The following is a 13,010-nucleotide window of genomic DNA, read 5'->3' as shown; positions in this document are numbered from 1 at the left end:
TTCTGAAGAGATTTGAAATGTTAACTCTGTTCCTCTCTCCACAGAAGCTGCTGAGATTCTCTGTGCTTGCTGCAGACTCCCAGCAGTATTTTGCTTCTTCTTGGATACTTACTGGGATTGACTGGAAAAGTCGGAACATTCCTCCTAGCTGGATGTAAATCCGGGAGTAGATCCGGGTTGATGTCCCATTGAAGGTGTTCGCCACCACCAAAAAGGAATAGGGTCCGATCGTAAAGAATTCCCAGTCGTAGGCTCCCGAGGTTGGGATGGTCTGGTTCCTTTCAAACATACGGGCATTGGGGTTCCACTTGTAAATGATGCTGTCAATGTTGTGATTGTTTCCTTAAAAGGTAGAAATAAACCCAGTCAGATACCAGAACATAACCCCGTTCCTCACTAAGCAAACTAACGGGGTCGTGTCCACAGACACCTGCAGCAGAGCAATAAACAGTGACTACATTCCCCCAGCAGACCAACAGCCTGCGGCCAGGGAGAAAGAAATGAGCTTGTGTCTTACCTCTGACAACCACAAGACAATCACAACACACTTTACAGGCAGCAAAGTACTTTAGAAGTGCGGTCACTGTTATATAATGTGGAAACTACAGGAGACAATTTGAGAGCAGCAGGATTCCACACAGGGCAATGAAATAAATGGCCACCCAATTAATCTTTCATACATATTGGTTTAAGGGATAAACATTGGCAGGTTGCCAATGATAATTCCCTTGCTCAGTTTCAATGAGGGCCATGGGATCTTTTACATCCACCTAAGAGGGGAAGCAGGGTCTCTGTTTAATGTCTTCACCAGAAGACTGCTTTTCTAGGCAGTGCAGTGCTCCCCCAATACCACACAGGAGCAGAAGCCTGGATTCTGTGCACAAGTCTTGGAGTGGAACTTTGAATCCATGGCCTTCTGAGTCAGACACAAGAGTGATGAGCTGTAACTGATAGTGCACAACAGAAGCCGGTGGTTGCTGAATATACGTATGCAAGTGCATATATGGCCCCAAGTACAACTATGGCTGTGAATATACGTGACTGCAGCCTGCGATTACATGTCTCATTCCATGTGAGAATCGAGATGAAGAGGAATGCCTTATAAAGTCATGCAGCATAGAAACAGACCCTTCGGCCCAACCAGTCCATGCTGAACATAATCCCAAACTAAACTAGTTCCACCTGCCTGCTCCTGGCCCATATCCCTTCAAACCTCTCCTATTCATGTACTTATCCAAATGTCTTTTAAACATTGTAATTGTACCCAAACCCGCTACTTCCTCATTCCACATGTGAACCACCCCTCATTTCTTTTTTAAATTTCTCTCCTCTCACCTTATAAATAGATCCCCTAGTCTTGAAATCCCTATCCTAGGGAATAGACAACTACCACTAACTCTATCCATACCCTTTGTTGTTTAACAAACTTCTACAAGGTCGCCTCACAACCTCCTATGCTCCAGTGAAAAATATCCCAGGCTATCCAGCCTTTCTTTCTAACTCAAAACTTCCACACCCGGCAACATCCTGGTAAATCTCTTCTGAACCCTCTCCAGCTTAATAGTATCCTTCCTATAACAGAGTGACCAGAACTGGACACAGTAAGCCAGAAGAGGCCTTACCAATGTCCTGTACAACCTCAACATGTCATCCCAACTCCAATACTCAAAGGACTGAGCAATGAAGTCAAGCATGCCAAGTGCCTTTTTAACGACCCTGTCTCTAAAAATTTAGTGGAAATTGGAGATTTAGAAGAAATAAAACAAGAAAATCAGTTTTCAGAAGAAGGGCAAAAACACACAAAGCAACATATTTAAAAATTGATTTGAAAATGTTAGCAATGACACAATTCGGAATCAGCTGTTCAAGTGGATATTTTATTATGCAGTCTCAATGTCTAGCTAACAAATTGTTGTAGCCTGTTGTGGCATTGTTCATCTAACTTTTAATATAAAAACAAAAAGGTAATACTAAGTTTGACTTGATTCCTCCCCTGCTTGAGACTGAGGTGTGGTGAGATTGATTTAATTATAGTCGCTTGGTGGTACAAAACCTAAATCTTGCTGAACAGAGAAACGTTGCTGGAGTTTTCAACTTGCACTCATCAGGAAAGACACATGAACACCAAATAAACTATTGTCTTTTGAATTTTGGCACTGATGTATTTGTCTTGATGAATGCAAGACAAAAGGCTTTTACAGTATGTCTTTCTCTGCAGTGGTATTGATTTAATTATTTAAGCCCCTCAGCCTAAAGCTGAAATTGAGAACGATTGTGATTTGTGATTTGCTTGCATGTGCGTCTCTGAATCTACCCTGTCTACTTGTCCTGTCAACAGTTTCAATATTTATTTCAACAGAATACCAACGAAGGCTAATCCCCCACTGCCTCCACAGACCACCTCATTGCCTCTCCAACAGTCTCAAAAAAAGCAACAGAAAAAACACTGAGGGTTGGCATAAGCAAAACATTCAAAGACTTTTCCAGCTTTTGTTCTGACTTGCTGTTCTTCAACACATCGTCTAGTGTGCAACGCTATGAAACTATTTCCCTGAAAGGTTAGCAATTATTTTAGAAGTTCTGCATCATTGTGTCATGTCATCTAAACACGAGTATTTCTTTGATAGACCCAGGCAGCCTGGATTCAAGGGTCTGGTTCAAAGCTTTTAATCCTCACTCTGTCTTTACAAAATCCAAATGAATTCAATTGTTATCAGAGTCTGACAGTTTTGACCATTTATCTCAAGAAAGGGAAGCTTATATACCTGCAGCATCTTAATGTAACTTTAACATGTCACAAAGCATGACGCAATGAAGTAATCGAGCCATAGTCATCGAGTCATACAGCACAGAAACAGACCTTTCGGTCCTACCAGTCCATACTGACCATTATCCCAAATTAAACTAGTCCAACCTGCCTGCACTTGGCCCATATCCCTCCAAACATTTCTTATTCATGTACTTACCAAATGTTATGATTTGGAGATGCCAGTGTTGGACCAGGGTGTACAAAGTTAAAAATCACACAACACCAGGTTATAGCCCAACAGGTTTATTTGGAAGCACTAGCTTTTGGAGCGCCGCTCCTTCATCAGATGGTTTTGTCCACACAACCACCTGATGAAGGAGCGTCGCTCCAAAAGCTAGTGCTTCCAAATAAACCTGTTGGGCTATAACCTGGTGTTGTGCGATTTTTAACTTTACCAAATATTGCAATTGTACCCATATCCGCTACTTCCTCAGGAAGTTCATTCCATATGTGAACCACATATGTGTAAAAAATTGCTTCTCATGTCTTTTTTTAAATCTCTCTCCTCTCCCCTTAAAAATGTGCCCCCAGCCTTGGAATATCTCATCCTTGGGGAAAAGGCAACTACCATCAACCCTATCTATACCCTTCATTATTTTATAAACTTCCATAAGGTCACCTCTCAACCTTCCAGTGAAAAACATCCCAGCCTTTCTTTATAACTTCCATACCAGGCAGTATCTTATTAAAGCTCTCCTGAACCTTCTCCACCTTTAATGGTATCCTTCCTATAAGTGGGCAACCAGGAATGGACACAGTGGTGCTTGTTTGCAATGTAGTCATTGTTATGATGTGGGAAATGTAGCAGCCAATTTTCACACAGCAAGATGCCACACAACAGCATTGTGATAGTGACTGGATGATCTGTTTTCTGGATGTTGATAGAGGGATAATTATTGACTGGGGAGATCAGAAAGAATTCCCCTGTCCTTCTGTGGGAAAACATGATCCAGTGGTGATGTTACTGGACAGTTGTTGGACTGGGGCCTGGCGCGGGTGGTCAGACCGTGTGTGGAAGTCCCTGAGCTCAGCTACTGCAGTGTAATGTTTACGTGTAATCTGCTTACAGAGGAACCTCGATTATCTAAAGGCCATGGGCCTTTGTTCAGTTAATCGAATGCCAGATAATCGAATGCTGGATAACATAGTTTAGCCATGCAGTGGGACTTTGCGATCTTGTTCAGATAATCCAAAATTCAGATAATTGAATGCCATCTAATCAAGGTTCATTTGTATTTGACTGTAATGACTATCCTTCTCACTATGTCTCATTTCTGTAAAGTAATGCAACTATTTTTTTATTCCACTTTCTATATGTAAAATTCATACCTAGGTACTTGTACCTAAGATGGCGCCATAAGAGATAACATTGTAAAACTTTTCACTGTACTCCTGTACTTCTATACTTGAGTACACATGACAACAAAGGATATTCTATTCTATTCTGTTCTGACATGTTACATAGAGATCCCTCTCTATGTCAGTACTATTCTTTAAGCCAGAGATCCAAGTTAATGCTCTGGTGGACATGGGTTCAAATTTCAAGGAATTTAAACAAACTTAATAAATCTGGAACTGAAAGCTAGTGTCATTCATGGGGGTGGCAGTGAAACTATCATTAATTGTTAGGTTAGATTCCCTACAGTGTGGAAACAGGCCAATCAGCCCAACAAGTCCACACCGACCCTCCGAAGAGCAACCCACCCAGACCCATTCTCCTATATTTATCCCTTCACCTAACACTACGGGCAATTTAGCGTGGCCAATTCACCCTAACCTGCACATCTTTGGACTGTGGGAGGAAACCGGAGCAACGTGCAACTCCACACAGTTGCCCCAGGCGGGAATTGAACCCGGGTCCCTGGCGCTGTGAGGCAGCAGTGCTAACCACTGAGCCACCGTGCCGCCCCATTTGTTGTAAAGATCCACTTGATTCACAAACGTCATTTAGCAAAGGAAGTTTGCTGTCCTTACCCGAATTGGCCTAAATATAACTCCAGACACACAACAATGTGACTGACTCTTAACTGCCCACTCAGCCCATGTGCAATTGGAGTGGACAACATATGCTTGCCTTACCAGTGACACTTGCACCACATGAATGAATAAATGAAATAGAATGGAATTTTGTACCTATTTTGTCATTTTAAAAAAACTATTTAAGCCATAAATTCAATAATATGAAGGTGCAAATATTACCGTATCCGGTGTGCAAATATCCGGAGTGTTACGTCACTCATAACTACACTACAGTCTGTGTTTTGAACTGAAAACCTATTAGCCCACAGCCCATGGTGTGATCTGAGAAATCAATGTTACATACGGAAGCCTCAAGACACCTGAATTAAGAGCAGTGGTAGATCATTCAGCCTCTCAATGCTGCTCCACATTCAATAAGATTGTATCCTCAAAATTGCATTCCTACTTGCCCCTGCTAACCTTTCATTACCTCCCCCCTCACCTTGCCTCTTAAGTATCTATCCACCTTTGCCTTAAAAATATTCAAGGACTGTGCTTCTACCTTTTCAGGAGGAGCATTCAAAAGACTCACGACATTTGGAAAAAGAAATTGTCTCATCTGTATTTAAAATGGACCGCCACTGATTTATCAAACAGTGACGGCTGAGTTGTGGATTCTCCTACAAAGAAACATATGATCTGCATCTACTCTGTCAAGACCACTCAAGGAGTTATATGTTTCAATTGAGTTGCCTTTTACTTTTGTAAGCTCCAGCAAACACAAGCAAAAGACAACCTGCCCAATCCAGGTATTAGTCATTTCTCTGAACTGCATCCAACACATTTACATTCTTCTTTAAGTATGTCGACAAACACTGTACACAGTAGTCCAGATGAGGTCTCACCAATGCCTTTTCTGACTGAAGCATAATGTCCCTATTTCTGGATTTAGCTGGCTTCATGATAAATGATAACATTTTATTTAGCTTTCCTAATTCTGGCTGTACCAACACAATCACCTTTTAGTGACTCGTACATTAGGACACCCAGATCCCTCTCTGTCAGTACTATGCAATCTCTCACTATTTAGAAAATACCCTTTTTCTTTATTCTTCCTGCCAAAATAGGCAAGTTCACATTTTCCCACATTATACAGGATGTCCTCTATTCACAAATGTCTGACTTACGAACAGTTGTACTTATGAATGTGATCCACACAGGGTGTAATTTTAAAGATCCACCACATTACCATTTCCTGTACTTATGAACAGCTATGTTATATTGTCATGCATTGTGTTCCAACATGTGTCCAAATCAACTCACAAACAGACTTAAGAAGAGGACTGCCTGTACTCCATTCCTGCAGCAGTGTTCCTGAGGCTGAGTTCCTAAATTCCTGTGGCTAGATTTTTATTTTTACAAGGAAAAAGTAACAGAACATCTCTTTCCCAAATCACTTAACCAATTTCCTCGATTGCAAGCCAGGTTTGAAAATGGTCGATGCTAAAGTGATGAAAGTAGGTGGTTTTGGTGATGGGGAGGTTATCATGTCAAAAGTCTAGCTCAAGGTTGTAAAATCCCTGCAATGTGGAAGCCAGCCATTTGGCCCATCAAGACCACACCAGCCCTCCAAAGCCATCCCATCCAGACCACCCCCAACACTCAATTATGGTAAACCTGCATTTCCCACAAAGGTAGTGGCATGGTTGAGACAGCTGGTGGTGGTGGTGAGGTAGCAGTGGGTGCCATTGCATGTATGTTGCTCCTGTCAGTATCTTTTAGCTTGGTGTTGTCAAGGGGTAGCATCCACAAACAGCAGACATACTAAATTGTCTTTTGCCCTTTGTCTGCATGGTTCTGAAGAACAATGTCTAAGTCGTCATCCAATAGGACACCAGCAAATTCTATAATGAATCAACAATTGCAATAGATGGCCCCTGGTCTTTCTGAATAAAATATTAATTATGTCCTTTCAGAAAAGTCTAATACGGAAGATCACTGAACATTTTACCTTGGGACATTTAACTACATTAAAGACACTACATCAACACAAATTATTATGCACATCACTTTTGTACCCAGTACCCGTTGGTGAGTCCACAAAAAATATACATAATATTCTGGGAAAAAATGGAGTCCCGCAGACATGACTTGAACTGGGCACTCTGAGGCACTGCCTTTTCAAAACATCAAACCACCAACAAAGAGCACGCTCAAGGGTAATAGTCAACTCTTGCTCCCAATTCATTTGTCTGTATGAATAAAAATGCCAAATGGAAAGGACAAATCACAGATAACATCCACATTTCCAAAGGGCTTTAGTGAGCCTCCCTTTCACCCCTTACTTGGAAATCGTAGTATTTGGGTAAATTAAACTCAAGAATTGGGTGTAACTCCTGCACACTTTGGGACACTGTAAAGGTTATATGTCAAAATCTTCCTTTCTCTGCCTCATGAATGTATAATCTGACATTTTCTTTCCTGATTATTCCGAAGTAGGGCAAGAACCAACTTCAATGGGGCCAAACTAGGGTTTGAACCTGCTACTACAGGATCATATAATCACCACAGTGCGGAAAGAGGCCATTTGGCCTATCGAGTCTGCACTGACACTCTGAAGAGTGTCCCACCCAGATCCAGACCCCCACCCTGTCTCTGTAACCCCGCATTTCCCATGGCTAATCCATCTAACCTGCACATCTTTGGACTGCGGCAGGAAACTGGAGCACCCGGAGGAAACCTAGGCAGACACAGGGAGAACGTGCAAAGTCCACACAAACAGTTGTCCGAGGCTGGAATCGAACCCGGCGCTGGGAGGCAGCAGTGCTAACCACTGAGCAACTGCCACCGCAAACTAGGTGAAATTGCGATTGGTCAGGAGGATGTAAAGAAGTTTTGGGGTGATTTGGACAAGTGAATGGGCAAATGCATGGCAGATGCAGTAGCCCTACCACACCATAGTGCTGCTCTCTCCTGAGAGAGGGGGTCACCACACCTCAGGCAGGGGGAAGAGTTGAGAAGAAAAGTCCTATATGGTAACCTCAGCTGGTGTGGGAATTGAACCCACGCTGTTGGTGTTACTCTGCATTGCAAACTGGCTGACAAGCCAACTGACACAGGGCTTCCTGCTGCACAGGTCGCTTCCTGGTGAGAGATGGGGGTGATCTCCTGAAAGACCCGAGGAGAACCCACACATTCCATCTGGCACTTTTAACAGGCAGAGTAAACTGGGATCCACAGCCATCGAAGGCACTCCAGGTTGCTTTCCTGCCTTCCAGGTAATTTGATCACCAGCCAGCACTAAATAGACACGAGGGCACACGTGCTGAAAGGATCTCTTGGGGATCGCCTTGTGGGGGAGGGGGAAGGCAGCACGCAATGTTCAAATCCCAACCTGAATCCTGTCAACAAATTGCTGACATTGGGCTCTTATGGGTGGTCTCACTGGGGAAGATCACTTTGAGAATGCCTGTCCTGACAGATGCACTCCAATTATTACACACGCAGACATGCCAAACTGAAAGATGAATTGACATGCTCCCGGTAGGAAAACCTCACGGGGCGACTATCCTCTGTTTACAACCTTCATGATCTTTTCGGTCGGTGGGAGAGAAATCGAAGGCATTTAGGAACTTTTAGTTTGAACACCATGTAAAAAGAGTTAAGAGAGCTGGTTTATGGCTCTACAGGTCTCTAAAATAAATGCATGTGCAGTCTGAACAGGCCCTGACCACCCTGGACCCATGCAAGACCTTGCAGGTGTATACCTCTGCTGCATCAATATATTCCTGAAGAAAGGCTTATGCCCGAAACGTCGATTCTCCTGTTCCTTGGATGCTGCCTGACCTGCTGCGCTTTTCCAGCAACACATTTTCAGCTGCATCAATATATCAGTCAGGTTCAACCCTGTTCCCTGCATTGCACAGCCCAAGATTCTGAGTGCAGATGTGGATCCATTGCCTTTATTGAAAGGTGAGTGCAAGAGGAATTGGCCTTCCTCTGACATCAGTCTCTCTCTCTGTGAGGAGACAGCTTCTTTGAATGTATTCTGTACATCCAGTACATCATAGGAGGAGACCAGTCAGACTTTCACTCAGTTTACACTGAGACTGACCTGCATCTTAGCTTGATTCACCTCGCTTGGTCCTACATCCCTCAGCATGCTGGTCAAACAAAAATCCATTGATCTCAGTTTTGAAAATTTCAATTCACTTTGGCCCCCGCTCGAAGCCTCATGAGCTTTTTTAGGGGACAGCGCTCCAGACTTCAACCACCTTTAATGTAGGCGTTCTTCCTGACATCACCCCTGAATGACCTGGCTCTAATGTTAAGGGTGTTCTTCCTTGTTGTGGATGCATCAATCACAAGAGAAAACAGTTTCTCCTTATTTACTCCATCAAATCCTTTAATCAGCTTCGGAACACGAGTAGGGAATTCAGCCCCTCAAGCCTGTTCCACCATTCAATGAGACTATGTCCAATCTGTGGCACAACTCCATACACCTGCCTTTGCTTATCAAAAATCTACATGTCTCAGATTTAAAATTAACATGAACAACTTCTTAATCAGTGCACTCTTTAATCTTCCATACTTCGTGAGGACTCTTCTGGTGCAGTGGTAGTGTCCCTATCCCTGAGCCAGCAGCTCTGGGTTCAAATCATCCTTATGAATCATTGAATCCCTACAGTATGGACGCAAGCCATTCGGCCCATCGGGTCCACACCGACCCTCCAAAGAGCATGCCAACCAGACCCATCCCCATTCCTGTAACCGTGTATTTCCCATGGCCAATCCACCTAACCTGCACATATTTGGACTGTGGAACTGTGCTCAGCACTGAGCCACCATGCTGCCCATACTTCAGAGGTGTGTATTAGCATCTCGGAGATTAGAAAATGTTTCCATACTCGAGGGAATACAAGCCTGGCCTGTGTAACCTGTATACATAATTTAACCTTTCAACATCATTCTGGAGAATTTTCACTTGCCCATCCAAGGTCAGTCCTCTCACTCCTGTAGTGTGGAGTCCAAAACTGGACAGAGAGCAGTAAAGATGGGGTTTCATTTTAGATTTAGAGAACTGCAATACAATCGTATTCCTCTACTGATTGTCTCAATCGAGGGAGAGAGGAGCTGGCAGCTAGCAACACATGATTCTGAAGAGTGTACCTTCACGATGATTGGCCACAGCAAGGAAAGTCTCCCCATTGATCTGGAAGGCCTCCCAGTCACGGGCACTGTGAGTTGGTAGTCTCTGGTACAGAACAAACCGCAGCCTCCTCTTGCTCCATCTGTAGATGACTGAATACTCCTGGTTCCGTTCATTCTTTTCAAAATTGGCCACGGCCAGGAAAACCTAAGAGGACACGGAGGATCAATAGTGTGCAAGATAGGGGCATGGGTCCCTTTGAGATTCTTGGGCTCACTTCCATTCCCACAGTCAAAATGTAAATCTTGGAAAAACCTTTATTAGAAAGTTTCCATGTTAATCAGAGATTTATCCCTGCACAACTCTTGCCCTTCTTTTATCCCATGTATGCAGTGATAGAGTGAATCTAAGTGTGTACTCACTGGAACAACAATGCTTTGATCAGGGACAGTTAGGGTTGGGCAATAGCCAGCAAAACCAACATCTAGTGAGCAAATAAAAAATAAACTCCAACCTAAGGATTTGACACAGCTCAGAGCTAACCCAATCTATAACCAAGAATGTGGTGGAGGCAGATTGAACCATGTCTTTCATGGAGTCATAGAGTCATATGGCAAAGGGCCCTTCGATCCAATCAACCCACGCTGAACAGGAACACTAACTAAACTCATTCCACCTGCCTGCTCCTGGCCCATATCCCACCAAGCTTTTCCTATTCATGTACCCAGCCAAATGTCTTTTAAACACTGTAACTGTACCCACATCCACCATTTCCTCAGGAAGCTCATTCCACACGCAAACCACCCTCTGTGTAAAAATGTTGCCTCTTATGTCTTTTTATATCTCTCCTCTCATTTTAAAAAATGCGACCCCTAGTCTTGAAATCCCCTATCCTAGGGAAAAGATAACTACCATTAACTCTTATCTATACCTCTGTTTATTTTACAAACTTCTATCAATTTGCCTCTTAACCTCTTAGGTTCCAGTGGACAAAGTCTCAGACTATCCAGCCTTTCTTTATAACTCAACTTTCCATACCCGGCAACATCCTGGTAAATCTCTTCTGAACCCTCTCCAGCTTAATAATATCCTTCCCATAACTGGGTGACCAGAATTGCACACAGTATTCTAGAATAGGCCTCACCAATATCCTGTACAACAACATGATTTCCCAAGTCCTATACTCAAAGTACTGAGCTTCGAAATAGAATGTAGAGGAAGAGTTTGTGGCAAGTATGGAGGCTCACTGGTTAGCACTGCTGCCTCACAGCACCAAGGACCTGGGTTCAATTCCAGCCTCGGGCAACTGTCTATGTGGCGTTTGCACATTCTCCCCATATACGCATGGGTTTGCTCCCACAATCCAAAGATGTTAGGTGAATTGGCCATGCTAAATTGCCTATAGTGTTCATAGATGTATAGGTTAGTTGCATTAGTCGGGGTAAATATAGAGTAATAGGTTAGGGGAATAGCTTTGGATAGGATACTTTTCAGAGGGTCGGTGTGCACTTGTTGGGCCGAAGGGCCTGTTTCCACACTGTAGGGATTTTATGAAGTAGGAGTTGGTCTTGTAGAGAGCTGGCACTGACAGAAAGGACTGAATGGCCGCCTGTTGATTTGTAACTATTCTATGATTGTGCCGAGGTCTGTCCTAACATTGTGGCCAGGTTAAAGTAATGAAACCAAGTCAGTTAATGCTCATGTACACAAGCACATTAAGCACCAACAGTTGAAGTTTGTCAATGAAGGCAATTTCATTTCTTCACCATGCCCATACTTTCTGAAATCTGAAAACATACCATTTATCCTTTTCCCAGCCTACCTCAGGGCCAATGGAGAAGTGTTTCCAGGCTTGGGCTTCATAGGTTGTGATGTTCTGATATGGCTCAAACCTCCCATTCAACCACTTGAAGATCGTTGAACCTGGCTGGGGCTTCCTATTGGCTGTGGCGGCAAAGAGTCCAATGTTTGGGATTTCAAAGATCTCCACATCTAGTGTTTCGGAGTTGGTCACCAGATTTTGATAGTTCTCCACATAGTCGAGTCTTTCCTTAGCTGGGAAATGAAAGAAGAAAACACAAAACGGGAGGGGGGGGGGGGGGGGGGGGGGGGTGAGGAGGCAGGGATGTCAGATCATCAATGAGTCCAGTACCAACTGTCCTGTGTCGTTCAACCAATTCAGGGTGTAGAATGCAGCGATGATGGGAAAGCAGGAAATGTGATGGTGCTCTTGACCAACATTAGCCACTATTTCTAGGAGAGTCCAAAGTATGAAACAATTTGTCATGACCTCGGGGCCCCTAACAGCATTTTACAGCCAATAAAGCACTTTTTAATTTGTTGCACTGCGGAAACATGGCGGCCATATTGCACACAGCAAGATCCCACAAAGACTAACATGTTAGTGGCCAGAAAATCTAACCTTCAGGAAGTTGGCAGAGGGATGAATGTTGGAATGCTGGTGAAATCTCACCTTGTTTCCAGAAAAATGGCAACTTGAGAGGAGACATGGGGTTTCATCTGAAAGCCGGCATCCCTAATCATTCAGCATACTCTGAGTTGCAACAGCGGAGCGTCAGCCTGGATTAACATTCTACAACCTCCAGAGTAAGGTTTAATCCCACAACCTGAGGGCTCAGGGGGCTGAACTTTAAGCAGAATTGATGGCTCTGGGTCCTCAGTTGGTGACTCAGGGGGTTAGCCTGTCACCTCTGGCCTGGGAAGCTATGACTCGATAATGTGTGCCTCACGTTCAGCCAATTAGATTCTTGAGGTAGTGGAGAGGATATGTCCCACCTCCAAGAGGTGCCAGCTAACTAATGATCCTCCAGTCCTATAGTGGCTCAGTGGTTAAACTGCTGGGTTTGACTATCTGTGTGGAGTTTGCACATTCTCCCTGTGTCTGCATGGGTTTCCTCTGGGTGCTCTGGTTTCCTCCCACAATCCAAAAAATATGCAGGTTAGGTGAAATGGCCATGCTAAATTGCCGAAAGCATTAAGGGATAATGTGGGTTAGGTGCATTAGTCAGGAGTAAACGTAGAGTAATAGGGTAGGGGAACGGGGTGGGTTACTCTTTGGATGGTGGATGTGGA

General features: G+C 43.7%; 1 protein-coding gene across 1 annotated transcript in view; it reads right to left on the bottom strand.

Moving 5' to 3' along the window:
* The window catches only part of LOC122551909 (thrombospondin-type laminin G domain and EAR repeat-containing protein), an 89,530-nt gene that overhangs the window by 29,194 nt on the left and 47,326 nt on the right, over positions 1 to 13,010 (bottom strand). The window contains exons 7-9 of the mRNA XM_087988598.1: positions 11,740 to 11,972; positions 9,938 to 10,124; positions 113 to 342 (exon numbers count right to left, since the gene is read on the bottom strand). Of these exons, the coding sequence (XP_087844724.1) occupies positions 113 to 342; positions 9,938 to 10,124; positions 11,740 to 11,972 (650 nt within the window). The remainder of the gene's footprint in view (positions 1 to 112; positions 343 to 9,937; positions 10,125 to 11,739; positions 11,973 to 13,010) is intronic.

The sequence above is a fragment of the Chiloscyllium plagiosum genome, unplaced genomic scaffold (genome assembly GCF_037043375.1).
Source record: "Chiloscyllium plagiosum isolate Xiang-an unplaced genomic scaffold, Cpla_swu_hap1 HiC_scaffold_7, whole genome shotgun sequence".
In the NCBI taxonomy this organism is placed as follows: Eukaryota; Metazoa; Chordata; class Chondrichthyes; order Orectolobiformes; family Hemiscylliidae; genus Chiloscyllium; species Chiloscyllium plagiosum.
Note: the sequence above shows the minus strand (reverse complement) of the source record. Positions and strands in the feature narration are given on the sequence as shown.